The sequence below is a fragment of the Anopheles coustani genome, chromosome X, assembly GCF_943734705.1.
Source record: "Anopheles coustani chromosome X, idAnoCousDA_361_x.2, whole genome shotgun sequence".
Classification (NCBI taxonomy): Eukaryota; Metazoa; Arthropoda; class Insecta; order Diptera; family Culicidae; genus Anopheles; species Anopheles coustani.
The window spans coordinates 2928353-2950621 of NC_071290.1; the positions used below are offsets into that span (position 1 = coordinate 2928353).

The window sequence follows — 22269 nt, forward strand, 5'->3', positions numbered from 1 at the left end:
GCTCCAGAAAATTCATTCGTCCAGCAGGGTGGAACAAGGGAATATGTGAACGACAACACCGTACTGCATGAAATGCTCGATTGTCAATGAAAACAACAGCACAATAGAACTCGATGTCATTTACGGCAGCATTTATTGACAGTGTTTTTTGTGTCTATTCAGCATTTATAATTTTCCTCTGTGAGCCTCGTCTCTATCCTTTTCAAAATGGGTCGAGGTATTGATGGAATTTGTTAAGAAATAACAGTATTACACTTGAAAAGTTGGTATTTGATTGCGGTGTTCGGTTACTCTAAGTAAACGGTCGCAGAAAAGTTGTACGGTTGTTATACTCTCCGATGTTATTCCAGTGCGCCAGACTGCTGGTTTTCGTTTAACTTTCCGCTTTAATCAATATTGTTTCCCTTGGAACAACTTGCATGAATCATCAACCATGGAATTCTAAATGTTGTTACCTTGACTACCATTTTCGCTGGGTGTGCGTTTCCGCAGTGCGAGAGTGATATATTTGAAAACATCAAACTCGAGTGTGACCAGGAAATTTCGAAAACAATGGCCATGGAAGTGTTTCAAACGGAGTCACATTACATTTTTTTGAAAAAAGAACGCAGTCTCTGGTGGAACCGATACACATCGGAGTTTCAAGTCAAGTGTGGTAAGTATTGGGAAACACTTACTCTACTCAGCCCTGTGTTGGGATAGGTTCGTTGTTCAAGAGCTCAAATGAACCCTATTTTCATTATTTTGCAGGATGGGACCTGTCCTCGGTGGACGACATTGAGTGCATTGGTGTGACGCATGGCATAGTGGGCACCATCGCACTGCAAGGCGTCTTGGAGCCGCATCTCATCGTGATAAAGGAAGTGGTTCCGGTCGGCGTTCTGTATGCACCGCATCTGGTCTACAAGATCAAAAGCATTGCTGTGCTAGGCCCGGAGGGGGCGGATGTTTTGTTGCTGAACTGCAGCAAGCACAACACGAACCATGCGATTAAAGTGGCCCCAGTTGGCGGTGCCACCAGCGATGGCGGACATCCGTCGCCCAAAAGTCGACTGTTTGAGAGTTCGGCGCTGGTGAACAAGACGTGGGGCGCCGTGAAGAGTGCGGGCAGTTCGATACGCAACACGACGGAAAAGGCGGCCGCCATCGCGACTAGCCAGGTCAAGTCGACCGTAAGCATGGTGGTGAAAGACCCAGTGCGCGTCGAGAAGCGCGTTATCGACGAGCTGCACAAAATATTCGACGACACGGATAGCTTCTACTACAGCCACAACTGTGATATTACCAACAATTTGCAGCGGCGCGGTGCGCCCCCGGATGATCGGTTCTACTGGAACCGTACCATGCTGACCGATCTGCTGCGGGTTGCACCGGACGAGCAACCGAACTGGGTGCTACCCATCATACAGGGGTTCGTGCAGGTGGAACAGTGTGTCATCGGAAACGAATGTTTTACGCTGGCCCTTGTGTCGCGCCGGTCGCGAAATCGGGCTGGCACGCGCTACAAGCGCCGCGGCGTTGACGAGCACGGCAACTGTGCCAATTACGTCGAAACGGAGCAGGTACTGTCGTTGCGGCAGCACCAGATCTCGTTCACGCAGGTGCGTGGCTCGGTGCCGGTCTACTGGAGCCAGCCGGGGTACAAATATCGACCACCGCCGAGGCTTGATAGGGACGAGTCGGAGACGCAGCTCGCCTTCGAGCGCCACTTCGACGGTGAGCTGAGTATTTACCAATCGATTTGCATCATCAATCTGGTGGAGCAGAGCGGCAAGGAGAAAGTCATTGGCGATGCGTACGCCAACCATGTGCTGAAGTATAATTCCGATAAGTTGATATACGTAACATTCGATTTCCACGAGTATTGGTAAGAAAATGTAGGAGCAAAAATAATACCATACGTTACACACATATTTCCCCTTCTCCGTGTCGTAGCCGCGGGATGCGTTTCGAGAACGTTTCCTCTCTGATTGAGTCGCTCGCCCCGGAGGCCGGTGCGATGGGCTTTCACTGGCGCGACAACAACGGGCCGATCTGCAACCAGAAGGGCGTGTTCCGGGTGAACTGCATGGACTGTCTCGATCGCACCAACGTGGTGCAGACGGCCATCGGCAAAGCGGTGCTAGAGTCGCAACTGGTGAAGCTCGGTCTGGCCATGCCGTACTCGCAGCTACCTGACCAGCTGAAGGCTCCGTTTATGGTACTATGGGCGAACAATGGTGATGTGATCAGCCGACAGTACGCGGGCACCAATGCCCTAAAGGTAAGCGACTCGATTGGAATCCCCTTAAATTGAACGCGAAACCAAACTGATTGCGGTTCTTTTCCTCACTAGGGTGACTACACGCGTACTGGAGAGCGGAAAATCTCCGGCATCATGAAAGATGGTATGAACTCGGCAAACCGGTAAGTGGACCAAGAGTTCGTTACCGTTCACACGGTAATTTCGTTTGATTGTGTTGATTTGAAAGTTAATGTGGCTAACTCCATGCGCTAGACATATTTTGTTCAGAGTGGAGTGGTAACTAAATATAGGTCGATATTTTCTTCTTTGGCAGTTACATTTCGCCATCATCATCATGATTCTTTCAATTGATGGTTGAATAATAACACGTGTGGACATTTAGTATAGTGTTCCGGCTTTTTCCTTTTTTGTTGTTGTTGAGCATTGTTGATGGTTGTTGATCGGAAAATGCTGCGCGACTGTTCGTAATCGCTCGTATTTTCTTCTCTCTTTTATTTTTCTTCTTATGTATCGAACTCAATTTCGAATCATGACGCATGATGGACATCGATGATGGATAATGGCATCCGTTTGAAATTTGCCCGACACCCTCCCCCAAAAACCCGTTCGCCCGTATCGTTACCTATCTCGTCCACGGCGACAGCTACTTCATACAACACTTTACCGATACGTTTCGGCAGAGTTGCATTGATTTACTGCAGGGCCAGTTGCGGGAGGTAGAACAGTTCGCCGTCGATGACGTTCCGGCGGCCCTGGCCGGCATTGCCAGTACGGCGCTCGTTCCGTCCGGCCCGGTACCGCTAGCGTATTACAACTATGGGCAGATGAGGGCCGAACACATTTTGCTCGAGCAACTGTTCGACAATGCCAGGTGCGGTCAACTTCCTCCTCTGTTTTACTTCTTGAAAGCCATGCGATGCTCAAGAGGAACTAAGAATCTTGACGTTTTCGAAATACAACGAAATGTTTTTAAGCTACAAGTCAGGGGAATGTTGCTTTATATATTATACACACCACTGATAGCATTGTTTTCCAAAGCTAAGTATTGTTTATGTGTTACTTACCTCCATAACATTAATTAATTGATCTAGACTCATCTTGTTACAATTCGTTATTTCAGAGAATGTGTTTCCCTAAAAAACCAGTTCAGTTAAATTGAAACCTTAGGACGGTATGTTGTTTAAGTACAATATTGTACCTTTAAGGATCAATTGGTACTCTTTCTACATCGTGCTGGTGGGCTATAGTCGGGACCCTCTCCTTACGTCGTATCTTATCTACTCCATGTTATCTTGTTCCATGTAGTTATGGTTTTATTTATTCCTTTGTAGTTACTATCTGGCCCGGTTTAAGGACACCTATCGTCAGGCGACGATCGACATGATGCTAGGAAACAACGTTTCACCCGAATCAGTGTCGGCACTCGGTGGCAGTCAGACGTCGGCGACCGATGAAACGGACGCACTGGAGGGTGCGGAACACGCCCGGCTGCTCGTGGAGGACTGCCGGCGGCTGCTGCTCGGCACGACCCAGCTTCCCGTTGGTGCGTGGGGTCTAATCGACGCCGATCCTGGGTAAGTGTCGTACTGAAACGATTTGTTCGTACACGCGCCTGATTTTATCATGTTGGAAATGGCAATTTCATTCGCATCATACCATTTTGTTGGAGTGGGAGATTTTTGTTTTACATTATTAGTAAAAAGTATGTTTTAACAAATCATGGTTTTGTTTATTTGTTTCCTTTCTGTTTTGATATTACGTCGATCGGGCAGAGAATATCTAGATGAACAACTTCAAAATAACATAGACGATATTACCCAACAAGCAGAGGACAGCTCAAGTTCAAGCTCGGGTTAAAGTTAAAACCAGAAATAAATTTAGCAGGATGTGATATGCAAACGGCAAAATAGTTCACGGCAGGTCGTGCAGGACGTTTGGCAATCGACAAAGAAAACATATTACGATAACCTCAAGAATCAAAAATGTGTATTACGGCGCTACAGTGCATTTTAAACGTGTTAAACAATTTTCCGTAATCAATACAAGATAGTGCCTTATGATTGGAAAGTAGTAAAGCGTTGCAAGCGTTGAAGCAGCGTTGTTGAAGTAGAGTAGAATCTGGAGAAGTACCAAAGATACTACGAAGCAATCAGGAGCGGAAGTTACCATAGGAATAGTATTTACATTCTGGAGGGTAGTTCCAGGGACACCTAGATAGAATCCATCTATGTGATAGAATCCAGAATTCACGTACGAAAGCTAACAAATTACCGTAGGCAGAACTCGCCTAAAGCAGAAACCTACTATAGGCGACCAAAGCACATATAAGTGAAGTATGAAGCAAGAGTACATATACGCAGTAAAGTGCCTCACGATTATTGCGAAAGAAACGATAAAAAATCTTGGTACAATTTAAGTACTTTTTGTGGCCGTGGGTCTACATTTTGCTGTAAGAGTCTTATCGAATGCTCATTTTAAATATAGCTGCACAATAATATATACACTGTTAAACATCTAAGGATGTAACCTTGGTGACTACATCATGTAATGAATAAATAGCAACTGATTTTATTTGCCGAACATCGGAATGTTTCGTATGTCCTTCGATTCAGCTTTATCATCGCTGGATAAAGGTGAATTTAAAAGGTGACTTGATCTTTAAAATGTCTGATAATGCATGAACCAGACGTGAATAGATGAATCAGAGATGGGTAAAACGATGGCTGTGAAAGTGTAGGAGGTGAATAAGAGAAAAAAAATTATTCAGAAAACTCCTCCGGTTTGGTGAGAACGCAATAGAGTACGACAATGAAATCAGTGTACAGTTGTGTTATAGAACGGTTGTTTCTCAGATTGGTTTTATACTTACTAATAATAACAGGTCTGCTCGATTCCATAAGTAATAGCGGTTTATTTATAATCAGGTCGTTACATTCGTTTGTTTTAAAGTATGTTGGCGATTGATTTTAAAAGTTATAAGTAACAAGTGGAACATAATCACAAAACTTACCAGACTTGGGTAGTGTGTTAGTCAAAACGGCTCTAGATAATGCATGTAACGTAACGGAAGAGGTTGTATGCTTGTATTTTTTTCACCATCATGAATGCTGTTTCTAACATTGGCATACTTTTCTATTTAGCATCCTCATTGGCGAGTATAGAATGAAATACCAAACGAAACAGTGTTTCCTTCAACCTTTCATTGCTCAATAATAGCTTGTAATAGCAATTATTCTTGGTTATTTATCAATTGTGCTTTATTTTGTGCTTTTTTGTTTATTTTGTGTTTCTCTCATCAATGTTAAGGTTGGGATTAAAACAAAAATCATGTCGGGTTTTGTTCACCTTGCTTTTGTCAAACATCAAAGCGAATGCTACGCATGTTTACATATGATCCTGATCGATCAGGCAATGCATTAGTATTTTTTTAGTTACGGATGCTTATGCGGTGGAAACTATGTTTAAGATTTAAATAAAGTAAACTGAACCGAACCCAACTCCCTTTAGCACCGGTGATCCGAGCGAAACGGAAGTGGACACCATTCTGATACTGACCGACGACTGTTACATCGTCGCCGAGTACGATTCGCACCTGGACAAGATCGTGCGCTTCGAGAACGTGCCGCTGGACAGCATCACGCTGATCGAGCTCGGGCTGTTCCAGCACAACAAGATGTTCCAAGGGCCGGCCCCGGCCCATCTCTGCATCCGGCTGAACTACGCCGTGGACGGGGTGGACGGGTACTTCCACATGTTCCGCTCGCCGAACATTCGCTTCTTCAACAACGTGGCGGTCGTGATCCGCAAGACGGAGGAGATCACCGAGTCGCTGACCGCGATCGTCGACCTGTTCCGCATCGCGCTCCAGAACCGTGGCCGGCTGGACGTGCACTTCCAGTGCGGGGGCAGCCTGCAGCGGCGCAAAAGCCGCACGCTGCTCTCGGTGCCGGCTGGCATCCCGCGCAACCTCTCCGAGTCGCAGCTGGTGCAGATGGGCTCGAAGGCGTTCAGCAACATGGCGGGCCAGTTCAGCAAGATCGGCCAGACGCTGAACGCGACCAAGATCGGCCGGGGCGGTAAGAAGGCCGACAACGACGCGCCGAACGCCAGCTCCAAGCGGGACGGCCGGGCGGCGTCAGCGTCCGGGGTGGATGGGGTGGCCGGATCGTCTGCCATGGGGGCGGCGCTGCTGCTGCGCCCGGAGTCCGCCTACGGCAGCGGGCACAGCCGGTCCGAGCGGTCCTGTTCCGACTCGGAGGAAGCCGACGGCAGCAGCATCTACGAGCCGGAGCTCGATCTGGTCGAGCAGAATCCGCTGTACAACGAGAACGTGTTCCTGCCCTCGGTCGGCATCGTGATGGGCGGTACGAACAACGATGCGGACGACGGGGGGGCCGGTGGCACGAACGTGCTGGAGGAGCGGGACAGCATCGCGAAGATGTCGTCGGACGTGTCGACCATGTCGATTTCGTCCGTGACCGACAACATCAACATGCCGGTCGGCATGCTGGAGTGTGCCTCGCCGATACGGGTCAGCAGCCCAACGCCGGAGATATTCGTCGACGGTGGCAGCGAGGGGCTGGTCGGTGGCGCGGGCAGGCAGCAGGTGCGCAACATGAGCCTCAATCTGCAAGCCCCGCCAGGCGCCGGCGCCGGCCAAAGTGGAGGCGATAATGCGCTGCGCCAGCTCAAGAAGCTCACCAGCCCGCTGTCGAACATCGGCAAGGGCCTGCAGACGCTCGGTGCGAATCTGGATCCGCGAAAAATCACCGTCAAGGTAAGCACCATCGGGAGGTCCGGTGGATGTCACCGTGTCACATGGTTAACGTTGCCATCTTTCTTTCCAGAGCCCGGTCGTTCCGGTGCGGAGCGCTAGCAGCACCTTTGACGAGATCAAGCAGCTGGAAGAGAAGTGGGAAAGGTCCAACTGCCGCACAAAGCTGATCGCACTGTAGGATGGCCCTCGCGCGCCCTCATATTCGTAGCTGTTGCCCTCCCTTGAAACCCTCACCACGTTCAGTCGTCACCGATTGACAGCAGCACAATCTTAATCTCACGTAGTGTTACACACCCGAGCAGCATTAATCGATCAGAGTTGCTTTACATCGCTCTCGACTTACCACGTTCTTAGTCAAGAAGCGCAACCTGGTCAGAGCACTGAATCTGATGCTTCAAATTTGAACCGTGGGAAAAAAGGCTCATCTGATAGATTTATGTCGCTATTGGGACGTTTATCGCATCGATCCTACGCTGGCCACGGACCCGTTTGGACACCATACCAAAGCCTCTGCCAATATAACGTAAATTAGTTTAACTACGAAAAGCAGTATCGGAGGTAGTGAACCCTCCCTGTCTGGTCGCCAACGTCAACAGAACGCTTGCCATGGACGCTTCGTCTTTGCGCGTGTTTTAAGCATTGGGAGCCTTTGCTATTAGTTTTGTTTTGTTGTTATTGTATTGTATTGTATTGAAGAAGAAAAACACATGGAAACCGGCTTGACGACGAGCAGGTTGATACTAGTACTACGTTTTACAGGGACGAATTCACTTAACCAAAACAAAAAGAAACAAAAAAATATATCGCTTACGGATATGGTTTGCAGATGATGAAGCATTAACGGTAGCCCGCGTCGGATAAGTATTGTTACATATGTTTAATCAGATCGTTCGATTGTTGGAAAAGATTGTTTCATAGAGCAAAAAAAAAGGCAAACAACGCTGCGCCCCAATGTAGCGAATAGGTAGAACAGTGTGCAACCGGTGTAAAACTGGCGAACGGAAGCTCGCAAGATTGGGAGAAGGAAGGAAAATGGAAGAAAAACCAACCCAAAGTCAATTATGTATAGCGACGTAACTTATTGTATGAAAAAAAATCTCACAAGGCTTACACGTAGCGAAGCTTCGCAAAAATCGATCGTTCAACAAGGTGCAATGATGCACCGCTGCACGTCACAATGGGACAGCAGAGCGGAAAATTCGACTCCGTTCGCTTGACCCTCCCCCTGCCCCCCCTCCCAAACAACATTCCATTTGCCGCAACAGCGACAGCAATTAGTACGCACTACATCGAAGGTAGTTTGTAGCGACGCCGTAGGAAGTTACAGTAGCGCTTGGTTTGTAGAAGAATGCCAATGCAATGAGAAGCAGTAAACGCGGGAGCACCTAGTTTAAGTAGTGAAACATTTATATATAAACATATAAACAAGCACTAGATGAATGAGACTAGCCAATGCTTCGGTGCTCTAGTTGAAGTAACTCCTCTTCTTAGTACGTTTCGGTCGATAGCTGCCGATTGGCGAAGCCCTTTTGCTTTAGTGAGCGCATTTCAACCGGAAACAGTGTATCTGAACAGCTCTTCTTCGTGTATTCGTCTGTTGCGTTTGTGTTTTTAAATGTTACGTTCGGTGCCGCACGCTTCTGCTCGTTTTCCGGTGCGTTGTACCGTCTCGAACCGTACGCGGGGTAATCTACTAGCAACCGCCGGATGTGATCGTTACCTTGTCAGGCTTGAACCCAACCCTTCGGAAATCTGTATTATTAGACGTATTATACTTACACACATAATAACTCTAGGATATAAAATCGCGCCGCTGGCTTACGTCCTGAACCGCCTGAACAGTTTAGCAGTATTTCCTTCGTTCGCACCATATTACGTACGCTTGTGTTTCGTCCGCTAGAACGGAAACGACGTTGCAATGGTGGTCTCCAGTTTGCGCCAGTACGCTTCTGGTGTGTGCTTCGAGAACGTTCCGGTTGCCCTTCTTCTTTCGGAGGAGGCAGCTTGGTGGGGGGGTTTCTCGAAAGGCACACCAGTGCGCGTTCTTCCAGTTGGCGCACGGTCGAGTTATTGCAATGCGCACAGTATAACTTTACTTACAAAGAAATAAAAGTTTTGCTTCAGAAAAATTAATGTCTTTTTTCTTCCACGAAGTTTTCCAAAACGATGTGTATAAATGGTAATGTATGTGATCGCATGGTGAAAAACCTACAAAATTTATATTTTGTTGTTAACTTTGTAAACATGTTTCTTGCCAAGTCAAAAAATTACATAGAAAACGATAGGAAAACAAATTGAGTATGAAATTATGCAATCTTTCGTTAATATAAGTATGTTATTCAGTAGGAAATAAGTATGTTATTCAACGAATAAATTTTGGGAATATATTCGTTGCGAGAAATAAAACGTTTTACGCATCAAGCGGCTCATACGGCAAAGGTAACGCAATAAAACGATAATGCTTTCGATTATCTTCCGTGCGCCCATTTGGCACCGATTGGTTGGATATGGAGCGAGGGAAAACACGGTGGCACAGAATTTGCTCAACCGGTGGGAAAAATCGGGCCGTGGGTTTTTCCGACAAAGACGAACTAACGCTGCAACCCAGCGTGACTAAGAAACGGAATGCAAGGGGGTGGGTGGGTGAGTTGAATTGGAATTTACATCCGTCCTAAGTGTATATGCGTCAGGACGTTTCCTTCCGCCCCGGGAGCATCCCAAAACCGCGTGGAAGGGAGGGAGGGAGGGAGGGCGGCAAAGAGTGAGATTTTACTCACACACAGGGTCAGCCGAGCAATGATGTGCCGCTGGGAAAGCGTGCAAAGCATAATAGGGCCACCTTTTAGTCTTTCCTTCCCCTCCTTCCACCCTCCTCCTCTTCCCCTCCCTCGTGGCGAGGGTGTGGCGGGTCAGACCGAAGGACTTTTCCGGGCCACCAAGGCGAAAGTATAATAACAAATTGGATTTGTAAGGAGCGAGCTCTTCCGATCCCCCGATTTTTCCCGGCCGGTCGTCGTGTACACGCGCGTGTGTGTGTGTGTGAATGTGTGAAGGATGACAATCTGCAGCAATTTGATTGTGATTTCGTTTTAAGATAGAAAAAAAGGACAAGGGCGAAGGGGGAATATAAAAAAAAGCCCTCGAGAGAAATGGTGTGAGATTAATTTTCCGGACGACTTAACTTTTTTATTCCTCGCTACTACTGTCCCGAAACCTTCCGTTTCCCTACCCCGGCCGCTTGGGTCGACTCTCCCTCGCCTAAAGGGGAGGGGTTGGGAAGGGATCGCGCCAAGGGCTGATGGTTCTCAAATGGATGTGGGAATGGAAATGCCCGCCGTGGGCATTTTCCACCGAAGCGCTCCGCCGCTGGTGGGCGAGAAGGAAATATAAGTAAAAAGAAGGAGACACACAATCACACATACAACGCGACACATGCAGAAATAATCGTCCCCGTACATTTCGAGGACGATTCGAGCAGATCGGGATGTTCCGCGGATCTGCAACACACATAAGCGCACATAAACAAGAAAACAGTCCGAAACGATTTCTGCCAATTATCTCTTTTTTTTTCTCTCCACTCCGAGCCTTCCGAAATGGAACTGTGTTCTTACTTTACGTTACCACGACTTCTTTTCGGCATTTAATTGGGCTCCGACAATGAGTCCGTCGCATTACAGTCACTACCGCAAGCCTTCGTACGTTTGGTCCTACTTTATTCGAAGTAGCCGATAAATGGATTTCTACTTAGACAAGTAGAACGCCAGCATGTTTTTAGAACATTCATGTTCGTGTGTGTGATACATTGCAAATAAATTTAATCTAATGCATCATAGATACTATGCGAATATTAAAGTTAAACTCTATACCAGGGGTCGGCACACGTTTTCTGAAAGGGATGAAAAAGAGCCCGAAATCGCGTTTCTTCTTCTGTCTTTACAATTGTTAACAACAAAAGAAAAAAGAATGAAAATTTGCAAGCTGGGGATGGAGTATTCTATTTCAAAATTTGGAAAATAACACAAAAGTAAGCTAACATATTTCAAATGTTTACTTTACACTATTGGTTTGGAGACTTATTTTTGTTGATTTTTGTAATTCTTCGTGAATGTTTGAACCCGATAAGTGTTTTTCTTTTATATGTTCTTTTATATTGTTCTTTTGTATGTTCTTTTAGAATTTTGCTCCAAACATTTTTCTTTCGGCCCGGACTTTTCCGACCCCCGCTCTATAATATGGTTGGATTGATTTTACTCCACATTTGGAATCGATGGCAAGACAAAGGCAATCAGAAGGTTTGTGCTTTTTTTGAGTAACTGTGGCGGTTCTGAAAAGCAATCGGCCTGCCCGGAATCGATAAACCGAAATAAACGAAATAAACGGAGGTTATGACACGGATCCTCCGCCCGCTTCTCCTTACCAACCCAGGGCCGGGCGCAACCTTACGGTGTCATAATAATGTCAGCCGCCATTCACAAGGGCATCCGGCCGGGTCCTAATTAGGGCTAATCGCATATCTTATTGATGAGTTAATGCATTCCACAAACACGCGCTCGCGCGGATTCGTTTCGGCGCACCTTCCCGAGGCAACGGGTGGCCCGGCGCTGCCGGGAAATTCGCTAATTTTCCCCGCAAATGATGTATTGATAATCGGTTGCTCAAATATTTATCCGTTAATTACCTATCGTTCAGCCGAGCACGCTTTGGAGCGCATCGCTTGCTTTCCTCTCCATTCATGCAACCAACATGTCCACCTCCGCCGAACCCCTCCCCAACCTCTGGCTGGTCATTTTCATTTGGAAAGGCTTCCAGGCGTTTTCCCATCCATTCTCCCCCGAAACTGCTGGAAATCCATTCGCAAAACCAAACACACAAAAAAGGCGAGGCGCAGTAATTACAGCCTGCAACTGCATCAACGTTTAATGCAGTAATGTGGTATCATTCGCGTCGCTTTTCCTCTCCCATCTCGCTTGCAAAGGCTTGGCAGGGGGGGCGTGAGGAAAAACGAGAGTGCGGGGATGGAAAGTAGTGAGCACGATTTGTGCAACGCGGAGTTGTTGGACTCTTTGGCGAAAGCCAATTATCAGTTAATTTCCATTCGACCACCCTGTTTCCCTCATCTGCTAAGGAGGAGGGGAGGTGTTCCTGGCACAGGATGGGGTTGTTGGGTGTGTTCCCGGAAACTGGAACTTCGCCAAGCGTGCCCTAATTTGTGCGCCCCGAACCGTGGGCCGCCATGATGATCCGTTTAATCGACGAGGCGTTGGAAATCAATCATATCTGGAGGATTTTGGCGTGGCGTCGTATGGAGAACTGTAACTCAGCGCGAGGAGTTGGTGCTTCCTGCCTGGGTCTTCCTCGGTAGCTCACCCTTCCGGTCGGTATGGTCGTAAATCCTCGAAAGAACTAACACCGAACTCCGCTATATCCCTAAGACCACGCAGTCAGTAATTGAGACATCACTAGGCACGCTCGGAAATAATTGATCCGCTCTGCCCAAACTGCTGCAGTCCGGAGGTATCTCGGAGTCGACAAAGAGGGTTGTTGTTTAAAAAAACACATACACACACACACACACACACACACACACCAGACCATGGTTCTCCCTTCATTAGGGGCTGCGACTTCACGCACGATCGCCATTAGTGATGGTTCACGCTAGGAATTCGAATCGCATGCTGGAATGCTTTCGTCACGCCCTGCATCGGTGACGGTACCAAACCCTTGTTCGGGTGCTGGTACCGTGGGACTCATGTGACGGTAACGAGCGGCACCCATCGGATGAGGGATGGATCGTCAAATTGATTCGCCTTGTCCGGACCCTGTCCTCATGGGAGATTCCTCACCCACCGATGTAGCGCCACGGAGTCAGGTGTTTCTTTTGCAGCTCCTTAAACTACACTTAACGGCCAGTTGCAGCGGCAACAGCGGCTGAACGACATTCTGAGTGTTCTTTCCAGCTCGACAGCGTATATCGGAGCACCACATGTGAAAATGGCGAAAAAATGATATCACTTTTCTTTATGTGCGTAGCCAGGGATCATCATCGAGTGGCGGTGGATGTGCAAACAGAGTACGATGATGCGGACTTGATTGGACGTGTACGCAAGTCAAACAGCACGCCGGGCCTGGATCGCAGGCTGGCGAAAAGAGTCCCGAAAGAGCCACCGTCCACCGTGCCGCGAAGATGTTGTTATAATAAGGGACGAGCCGGGCCCGAACGGTGGCAAAATAAATTATTTTCAAATAATCGAATCGAATCAATCTTTCGGGTGATTGATTGCCGTTTTACGAGCGGGAACTCCTACAGCCCGCACCGCCATATAGGAGCCAGAGCCCATCAGCCCAGCCGGAACAACTAGTTCCCGCCGCACGGAACTAGCGACACGAGCTGGGCTGCGAAAAAGAACCTGAACGGGGGGACAAAAAGGTAAATAAAATTGTATTCGCCGGCAACAAAGTCAACAAATCTGCTCTTCAGCGCGCAAATAAAATCGACCTATTCTTTCCGTTCTTTGCCGGCTGTGTGTCAAATGTGGTTTGTTTGCGGAACTCCGGGATTCAACTCGTTCGACGGGCTGGTCGTGTGTCGGGGCACTTCTCTGGTCTGGTATGTAAACGTGTGTCCGGTCGAGTCCCCCGTGCATCCACTTCAGGACTTCCACTTTTCATTCAGTTGAATTTACATAGCTTCCCAGATTGAATTAAGCACCAAGACATATTTGTTTGGTGCGAAATGATGCAAATATGGCTTGACTTCGGTAGTTTAGGTTCTCTAACGTGTCGCAAACCTTCCATCCCAAGTATGCTAGGTAGGTTTGAGGTGATTCTGACAGGTGTCGAACTGCAGATGTTGAGTTCCTCGCCGAAATTAACATTGGACCAGGTTGGAACTGCACTAGACTGATACCGTTAGGTTCTTGTAACGGCGCCTACTGATATCGGTTACATTCCACGGAGTTGGGGGTAAGTCTCACGTCGGCGTATGAAGTTAGTGCAAAGTAATATCCAATGTCATCCAAACTAACTGCAATCCCCTTAATGTGAGTCAATCTTAGCTGGGACTGTGCAGCATTTCATCGTTGCCGAGCAGGTACAGCTCAGATGACAGTGTTTTTATTAAGTTCCCTTCATTAAGCACCTTTCTAAATTGTTCATCCTATATCTCTTCCTTGTCCGCGCAGAGGGTAAGGCATAAGTAATACTATCTATTCCGCGTTAGGGCGACAGCGAGCCCATTTGGTGGGTCGTGGCAATTTCGTTTACGACCCCAAATGTTTTCCACGGCCATAACGCTAGATTCAATGGCAGGGAGCGATGGAGAAAAAATGCGCCTCAGATTCAACACGCGCCAACACAAGTATCTAGAACCAAATTTATATGCATGTTTATTGGCGGCAATGCAAGCACGATGCACGAGCCCAAACACGCTGGCTGACCATGCACTAGAGGTGCTGGTACTTCCGGTCGGTCCATACTCTCTACTCCAAGTGCAGCCAAATTAATGGCGCGAACGCTAGGACAAACTGGTCCAAGGTGGGCCAATTCCGTGACTTGTTTCCTCCTAAGATGAATATTTCGCGCAGTGTCGTTACTTCGTGCTTGTTACCCGGCGTGCGATTCTTTTTCTCCCCATGCTCAGCAATCGCATGTGATGTCCGTTCTAGCGATGGGATTTGCTGAATATTTGATGTTGATGTTTTGTGGCAAGTCCTATTTCCGTCCTGTTTCCTTGTGGAAGCAACAGCCGCAATCATCTATCCAGTTGATTGAACTGGAATTCGCCGGGCGGGAATTGCTTTTTTCCACCGTTCCTTTGCCAGGCATTAGAATGTTTTCGACACAACAATCGTACCCAATTCGTGCTTGTAATGTTTGTGCAGGAAATTTCAGATAATGGGCAAACCACGACAGTGCAATCCGATCTGGTGGTTTCACATGAAACGCAACACACACCAAAGACACTGTTACAGTCGCGAACAATCCTGTTACCTAACTTACTCAAAATGAGTTACTTGTAGTGATGGAAACAATAACTCTTTCTAGGAATGGTAATCAAACTCAACAATTGTCACTACGAGTCTTATACTCAGATTTGAATACCAAAAGAGGCAATGCAAACATTAGATTTCCAAAACCGCTTACTTATAGCAAGAATTGTAATAAAGCAAAAAAGTAGGTGATCTTTACAGTGAGGTACAAATTGAACACACACTCACCAGCTTACTTACTATTTATCTAACTATTTCTGCTATTATATGTTTGACTTCCCCTTTTCAAAATTCATATCTACGTTTAGAATTCGAACGACTATTTAGTCTGATTTAAATATCTACTCTGATACTAATATCGATTGGTGTTGGAATCATAGCAAGTTTTCCTCAATGCAAACTAACTTCAACCTGTCGAGAAAGCTTAGTAAGAAGTATATAAATGGCAGAATCAATAAAAAGAAATCAACAAACTAAACTCGACATTTGAAAGTGATAGAAAGTCCTATAAAGAGCTAATTTATGCATTACTTAGTATAAAGAAAGCAAATATTTACTAGTTACTCAACAAGGCAACAAGCCAATACTGCTTAGAACGAGTAACTGGATGAAATTGTCGATCTCTGCATTGCAGTTGGTTATCTTTTCTTAAAACACGTCTGCATTTGAATAAACAATTCAATCTCTAGTTTGACACTCGATAATCTTGTTGGAAAAAATCCCGGAAGTGGTTCGATACTCCGTTATTATTTGCAATTTGCTGTTCCCCTACCGACAGGTTGGGCAAAGATTGTGGTTATTTTCTTTGTTTGATGACTTACGCCTGCTTTTTTCTCCGTTTTCTTGTTCACTCCATCGATACTTCCGAAAGCGCAGGCTACCGAACCGGGCGCTTCCGTGTTCCCAGTTTTTTTTTCTCTCCCGACCAGCACGACTTCCAACTTCCCAATGCTGGGAGGTTGTTGCATAAAATATGTTTATTAGGTCGTACGGTGCCGCTTCCGTACAGCTGCTGTTCGGATGGAAGGCATCGACAAAGGAAAACCGGCCGCCTTGGGAAGGGGGGAAATCACGTTGATTTCATGACCGCAACGCACTTAACGGATATGCGAATCGGAAGAACTCCATTCGGCGGGGGTAAGGTAAGGTGAAGGGGGAAGATTGCGAAAATGGAACGACTCGGATTGAGACGAGGCGACAGTAACCAACTGATCCGTTCCATTTATTCTTTTGCTGTGAACAATAACAAACTTATCGAGATCGAGATCCTTCCTCCTACTACTTTGTGTGTGTGTGTGTGTGTGTGGGTTTGCATGTATGAGAGATAAAAAGAGAGAGAGAGAGAGAGAGTATATGTAATCGGAGGTGGTACCTCGGTGCTCGTTGTCGGGTAAGCTTTTTTCTTCAGAACACTGACGAACTCGTCTCGTCTTCCGTTTTCGGCGGAAAATGTTGGTTTTTTGCTCTCCATTTCCTTTCTCTCTCTCTCTCTCCGCACTCCTCGTTTCACTTGCCCTTTGCCTGCCAGGTTTTGCCGAGTCCGTGCGGTTTTTCCTTCAGGTCTGGTGCGCCGGTGCCCGTTTTCCCGGGGGTTTGCAAAGTGTCTTGTGCCGCTAATGTGAGAATGTATGTTTATTCGATTTCCATTTTAAAGCCCATTGCACATGATACCGTTCCCATGCATTACTTACTTATGTATGAATTATTTTTTATTTTAGAATTTTAATTCCCTTCCACCATGCGCTCCTCCCTCCTTTCCCCTTTCGGCTTTGCCTCGCCGCGAAAGTGTGTGTCTCCCGCAAGTTGGGAGTTGTAATCTCTGGTACGCCGATTTTCACCGTTCCTCCTTCTCGGGGCGGAGGTTTTTTTTGATTATTTTTTTGATCGCCACCCAAAGAAGGACACATTTCCGAGCATGCCGAAGGGCACGGAATGGATGTTGTTGGTGGTGCTATCCTTTTTTTATTTTTGTGCACGATGGTCGATGGAACACATGAGACTGCAGTCATGTGGCTGCGGACACCCTGCCGGGCATGGGCTTTTGTTAAGTGCCGAGTCTGTTCCCGGAGGGCGTGAAGGAGGGGGAGGGCGGGTAAGACCTAAGACCGTCCTTGCCTTGCACTTGCCTTACGGAGTAACCGGGGGTGTTGCTTTCTTTTTCCAAGCTGCTCAGGACGACAAGACAAAAAAAGCGATTTAAAATGAATAAATAATTAGATAAAATAGATTACACTGAGTAGATATTATTAAGTGGGCCGGCACACCACATTCGCTCTACAACACATACTAAAACACCCGGGGGTGTTTTGTAGCACTTTTCGCGGGCGAAACCCTCGGCGGGGTTTTGGAAAGGTTTCCGAAAGGATTAAAAGAAGAGGGAAAAAAGGACACCACTTACGTCAATGGACGGTTCGCGACATTAGAAGAAAAACGATTTGACTGCATTGGTGTTTTCATGTGTGTGTGTGTTTGAATGTAAGTTTTTTTTAATTTGGTCCGTGTTGACTATTGCACTGGAAGGAAAAGATAGTTCAACAAGCTTGGCTTCGTGTAATTCTCCCGTTGAAACGTGGTGTACGGTGAGGTAGGGCAATATGCACCCTTAACATTGTGTTTTCACAATTCATCTCTACTTTCGATAAAAAATATCATAACAAAATCAAGAGTCTCGATGTTGCAAGTAAGTCCAATATTTTTAAGATAATTACTATCAGATTGAAACTTTAAGGACTGAATGATAACCCACTGATCAATCTTGCACTATTTATAGAGTCTTGGTAGTTTTTGCGTGTCTTCATGTGATTTTTTAACAGGAACCATGGGACGAACTTAAATTAAATTTATTTCATCTAACAAAGCTAAAAAAAGTGCGTGCGAAAGAGAATAAATTGAGGTTATCATGGGATAGAGAGCTATCCGTCATCTTCCTCGATAAGACAAACAGAACACATATTCACATATTTTATTAAGTAATGTGTTAATGTTAGCGCGGTCCTTCGAAAACCTTATTTTAGAAGAAGTTGATAACTTTGAAGTGGTTTTTCTTATTTTACATGAAAAAGATGTTTAAGAACTGAACTATGAAAAAGTAGAATGTTTTTAATGAATGGAGGAGAAGACAACTATGTTTTTCGGTTAAAGGAGCATATTGCCCCTATTGCTGCACCTGGTGCGGCAAGGCGCTTCCGGAAGCCACAGAAGCCTTCCCTCTTTCTTTGATCTCATGCCATCTACCGGGATTTGGCGGGACCCAGCTTATCATCGAACCGGTACTTGATCGTTATCTCTGCTGCGCGTTATCAATTAAACGTCAGTTTTTGCTATCACAACAAAAACAACGATCAAGCAAACACCGGCCCGCGTGTGACAGCCAGGTCAGTAGCTTTGTGGTTCGGTGAGGTCGCAGGATGTTGTTGCCCGTGTAATTCGTCCTTTCTGCCTGCTTCCGTCAGGTAAGTTGTCGTCGGCGATGACGATCACGTCTCCTTCGGCAAGGGGGAGCACCGGTTGGTGCCATTCGGTTCGCTGGGTTAGAGTGGGTAGGTAGGTGGCTACCCACGCTCGCCAGAACTGGTCGCGGCTGGTGGGTTAAAGTTGCAGGTTGTGTATGGAATGTCTGCGCCTTCTATCAGCTGTTCCATATTAACCGAGTTTACTGCTTTCAACAACTCCAGATTGGCCCGGAAGAAGTTCGTGGCTCGGTCCGTGATGAGCTCGTTTGTTGTTTCACACCGCACCACGAAGCTGTGCGACGGATGGCCAGAATGCCCGAGCTCGTAGATAGTGAGTAGGCCGTCTCAGTATGCACGGCTCGTCCGACCTTGAGCCTCAATGTTTCATCCGACCGCAAGCTGAACGTGTACCATCGCACTGATGGTGGTGTCCTTGTGCGTGTGATTTGTGTCCTCGGCCAGCTTCCCCGGTAGACGTACTGCTGTGTCGTTTTCGGTGTTGACCGTTGATGCTGCTGGCAATGCCGAAGCCGCTTCCGATTATGCTCCTTGGTTCTTGCCCAATGTCGCAGATTTGCCGTCAGGTCCTCGTGGAGCGTTCGGGGAGCCGCTATTGCTGTTGGCGTTGGCTGTGTTTGATGCCTTCGGACGGTACAGGTGGCCGGCGAAACTGTGACCTCCTGTTCCAATTCCACCACCGGCTGCTGTGTAGGTGCTTTTGCCAGCCCCGGCCTTCTATTTGGTATTGCCACTAGTGGTGGCCGCTGGCGGTCGCTGCTACGTTGACTCCGTACCTCCGCGCTTAGGTCACTTTGTGCTGGTCGCATGCGCTGCCATGGCTGGGTATTAGCGTGTCCGCCTTTGCGATCGTGGCCAGTACACAGGACGTGGAGAGGGAACAATGAGGTACTGTCACTTCGACGCATGCTGAGTGCGCAGATATTGCTGCACCTGGTGCGGCAAGGCGCTTTCTTTCCCGGAAGCCACAGAAGCCAAGAAGAACTCCCACAGTAATTTCTTGAACCCGTGTATAAAATTAACCAGGTGCAGCAATAGCCCCACTTTACCTTACTTGATGAATGCCGGCTCGATTACTATATATCATTTTATCAATTGTTATAGAATCTAAACATTACATAACTCAATGTGTTAATGTCCAAACTATTTCGACTAAAAACATTCCGGTTCAACTTGCCCCACCATCTCGTACTTACCAAAACCCGATCCATACCGTCGTTATCAATCAATGCAGCACATTTCCCGGTTGGCACATCGGGAAAACGGGGTCACGGTGGCTTCCAGTCAATCTCGCAGTGTCAATCAAACCGATTGTGAGCGGAGTTTTGAACCGATTACCCCCGCGGGTGACTGGGGCGGCACCCCACAAATATGGTTTTCCACTGGTGTGCGTTTTTCCCGGCGAAAGATCAGCTTAACTTTTGGGCCTAATTATAGCCGCTGATTGCTTCATTCGTCATCAATAGCTGTCCAGGAGGAAGTTGATTTATATTTTGATAAATTTACATTCAACAGGGAAGGCACCAACAAAAAGGAATGGGGGAATAGGAAAAGTGAACGAATGAATGAACCCACTCCGAATAGATACAATTCAGGACGGCACGTGCGGCTCGTTACGGTGGGCGACGGTGGCAGGCGGCCGGACCGGAAAATTCGACTCAAATCCGATGCTAATGCGGAGTGGCCGCCCGAGTGCGCTGACGGTGTTTGCGTGTGAGTGTTGTCTTGGGACAAAAAACACCGAAAAACCGGCTGGTGTCGAGGCCCGTTAGCCCAAGTCTATTAGGTCGACAATTGCGGCGGGCTGTAAAATTGCGGACGCTTCGTCGCCAGCGGGATGAATGGTGGGGAGCCCACCGCAGAGGCACGTGCCTAGTTTCACGGTTCATTTTGTGTGCGAAGGCCGGCCACTGCGCGCCGCACGCGTGCGTCGGTTGTAAAACTGCTTACGTGGAAATTTGTCAGCAGAGCAGTTAGGCCGCAGCCCTCGTGCAAGGGAAGCAGATTGGAAGGATTCTTTTGCATGACGTTTTGAGCTGTCACTACCGCCGTTCAATTAATCTACCATTAAACGCTGCCACTGGAGGCGGGTGGTTGGGGGAAAGCGTTACATCGCCAATAAAGTGTCGGGAAAACTATTAAATGTCCACAGCAAAAGACTGGAAGTCGTAAATACGTACGCACAGTTACATTTTCTCTATGTTTCATTAATCCATTTATCTATGTTTTTACTAGTTATTCCAAAGTTCTACCAACAACAGTAGCCAATTACATTGAAAAATATCTGATCCTAATAAAATCACACTGTACATAAGATCACTGGAAAAGTAGTTGTTAGGACTCGTCCTTAAGCTTAAAGGATTTATGGGTGCGCTTACTAGAGCGGACCAAAAATGTAGCCATTATTTCTCGTAAAATTTATTCGCGACTGGCCATTTTTGCCCCGACTTCCCTTATTTATAAACTCGACCCGGAGGCGATGGCCGACCTCAAGGGTCATCGATCGGCGATCAGTCAGCTGATCGGGGCAAGGCCTTTGTTGTCGGTGCTCAACTCAATGCATCGCCCTTTGCGAAAGACAGATCCGCACCGCAGGAATCGGGCATAAATTGTAGCAGGTCCGGTATCGTATCGTTCGCTAATTTCAGCTGATATCGGCACCTTCTCTCGTTCACCCACAGCCTCCACTCCCTGGGAACGCAGTCTATGATACCCCCCGAGCCACCATGACTGCCAACGACCAATTTTGTCCGGTCTCAACCTCGCTAAAGCAGTAAGATGAGCAAGCTGACCAAACTGCTGCCGCATGGTGTCACAAAGCTCAGCAGCGTCACTGAAACGATCACCTCGGGCAGTGGCTCGTCTGTCCCCCGATCAAGGTGAGGTTCAACGATCTTTTCCGGGATGCTTGTTGTAAGCTGCGCGGTGATTGTGTCAGTGTCACCAGTGTGAAACCAAAATCCGGTAGTGCAGTGAGCAGTGCCATACATTTAGTGCCAAGTGTGCAGTTTGGTGATACCGCGTGTGTAGATTTCGGTGCGTTAGTTGTCGGTGCTGTGGGTTCGTTCGAGTCCGTCGTATATTCCGTATTTGAAGCGTGTTCCGGGTTTTCCAAATGTTCCGTGAGTCCAGTGATTATTGCTTGTTCCGTCGGTGCCGTGGTTCCGTAGTGTGTTGGTGTGTGTGCCGTGTGTCCGTGTGATGCCATCGTGTGTGCCATTGTGTAACTTGTGTCACCGGTCTGCTGGTGTGCGCCTCTTCCCAGTGAGGGGCTCCCGTGCCGTAGCCAACGCTTTCGGGTAAGTCCAATTGCGCTACCTCCAGATCTTCTTCATCCTCTTCAGCGTCCAGCTGCCAGATCTGGAAATCTAAATCGCCATCTTTAGGCGGAAGATCTCTCGCTCTCTCTCGCCTTCTGCGGTCTGCGCCGCTTAACCTCTTTGCCTTCGGTTGGGGACGGATGTCCCGTGTATTCTTGGTCCCAAACATTCCAGACGGCAGAGCGGTATCCTGAGATGTCGATCAGTCAGCTGACTCGCCAAAGTTCCCTATTTCGGTGTTGTCATCATCTGGTCGGTTTAACTTTTCTGAGCCGAATTGACAGCTGGCGTTGGGAATGAAAACCGTTCCTAACAGTAGTGCAAAGGAGTAAAACTGTCTGTGCAATCAGTCTATTTTTCTTCAGTGAAGTTCGATTTTCTACCGTGTTTTCAATTTACATTCCGTTTTCCAAATGAAACTACGACTTGTTTGCAAATAGAGTTGTTTGCTGCTTGCTTTTGCACAGTG

The 22269-nt window shown here is 47.3% G+C and overlaps 2 protein-coding genes across 2 annotated transcripts in view; both read left to right on the forward strand.

The window, feature by feature from the left end:
* Nucleotides 1-194: 194 nt before the first annotated feature.
* Nucleotides 195-9139, forward strand: LOC131268876 (phosphatidylinositide phosphatase SAC2). The gene is made up of 8 exons (XM_058271165.1): nt 195-655; nt 751-1867; nt 1936-2263; nt 2336-2406; nt 2889-3116; nt 3577-3819; nt 5753-7022; nt 7093-9139. The coding sequence occupies exons 1-8, from the start codon at nt 553-555 to the stop codon at nt 7198-7200; spliced, it is 3468 nt and encodes a 1155-aa protein (XP_058127148.1). The 5' UTR covers nt 195-552; the 3' UTR covers nt 7201-9139.
* Nucleotides 9140-18402: 9263 nt separating this feature from the next.
* LOC131269407 (uncharacterized) overlaps nt 18403-22269 on the forward strand; it is a 209463-nt gene continuing 205596 nt past the window's right edge. Inside the window, exons 1-2 of the mRNA XM_058271756.1 lie at nt 18403-18462; nt 21162-21253. The gene's annotated coding sequence lies outside the window, so the exon portion shown is untranslated. The remainder of the gene's footprint in view (nt 18463-21161; nt 21254-22269) is intronic.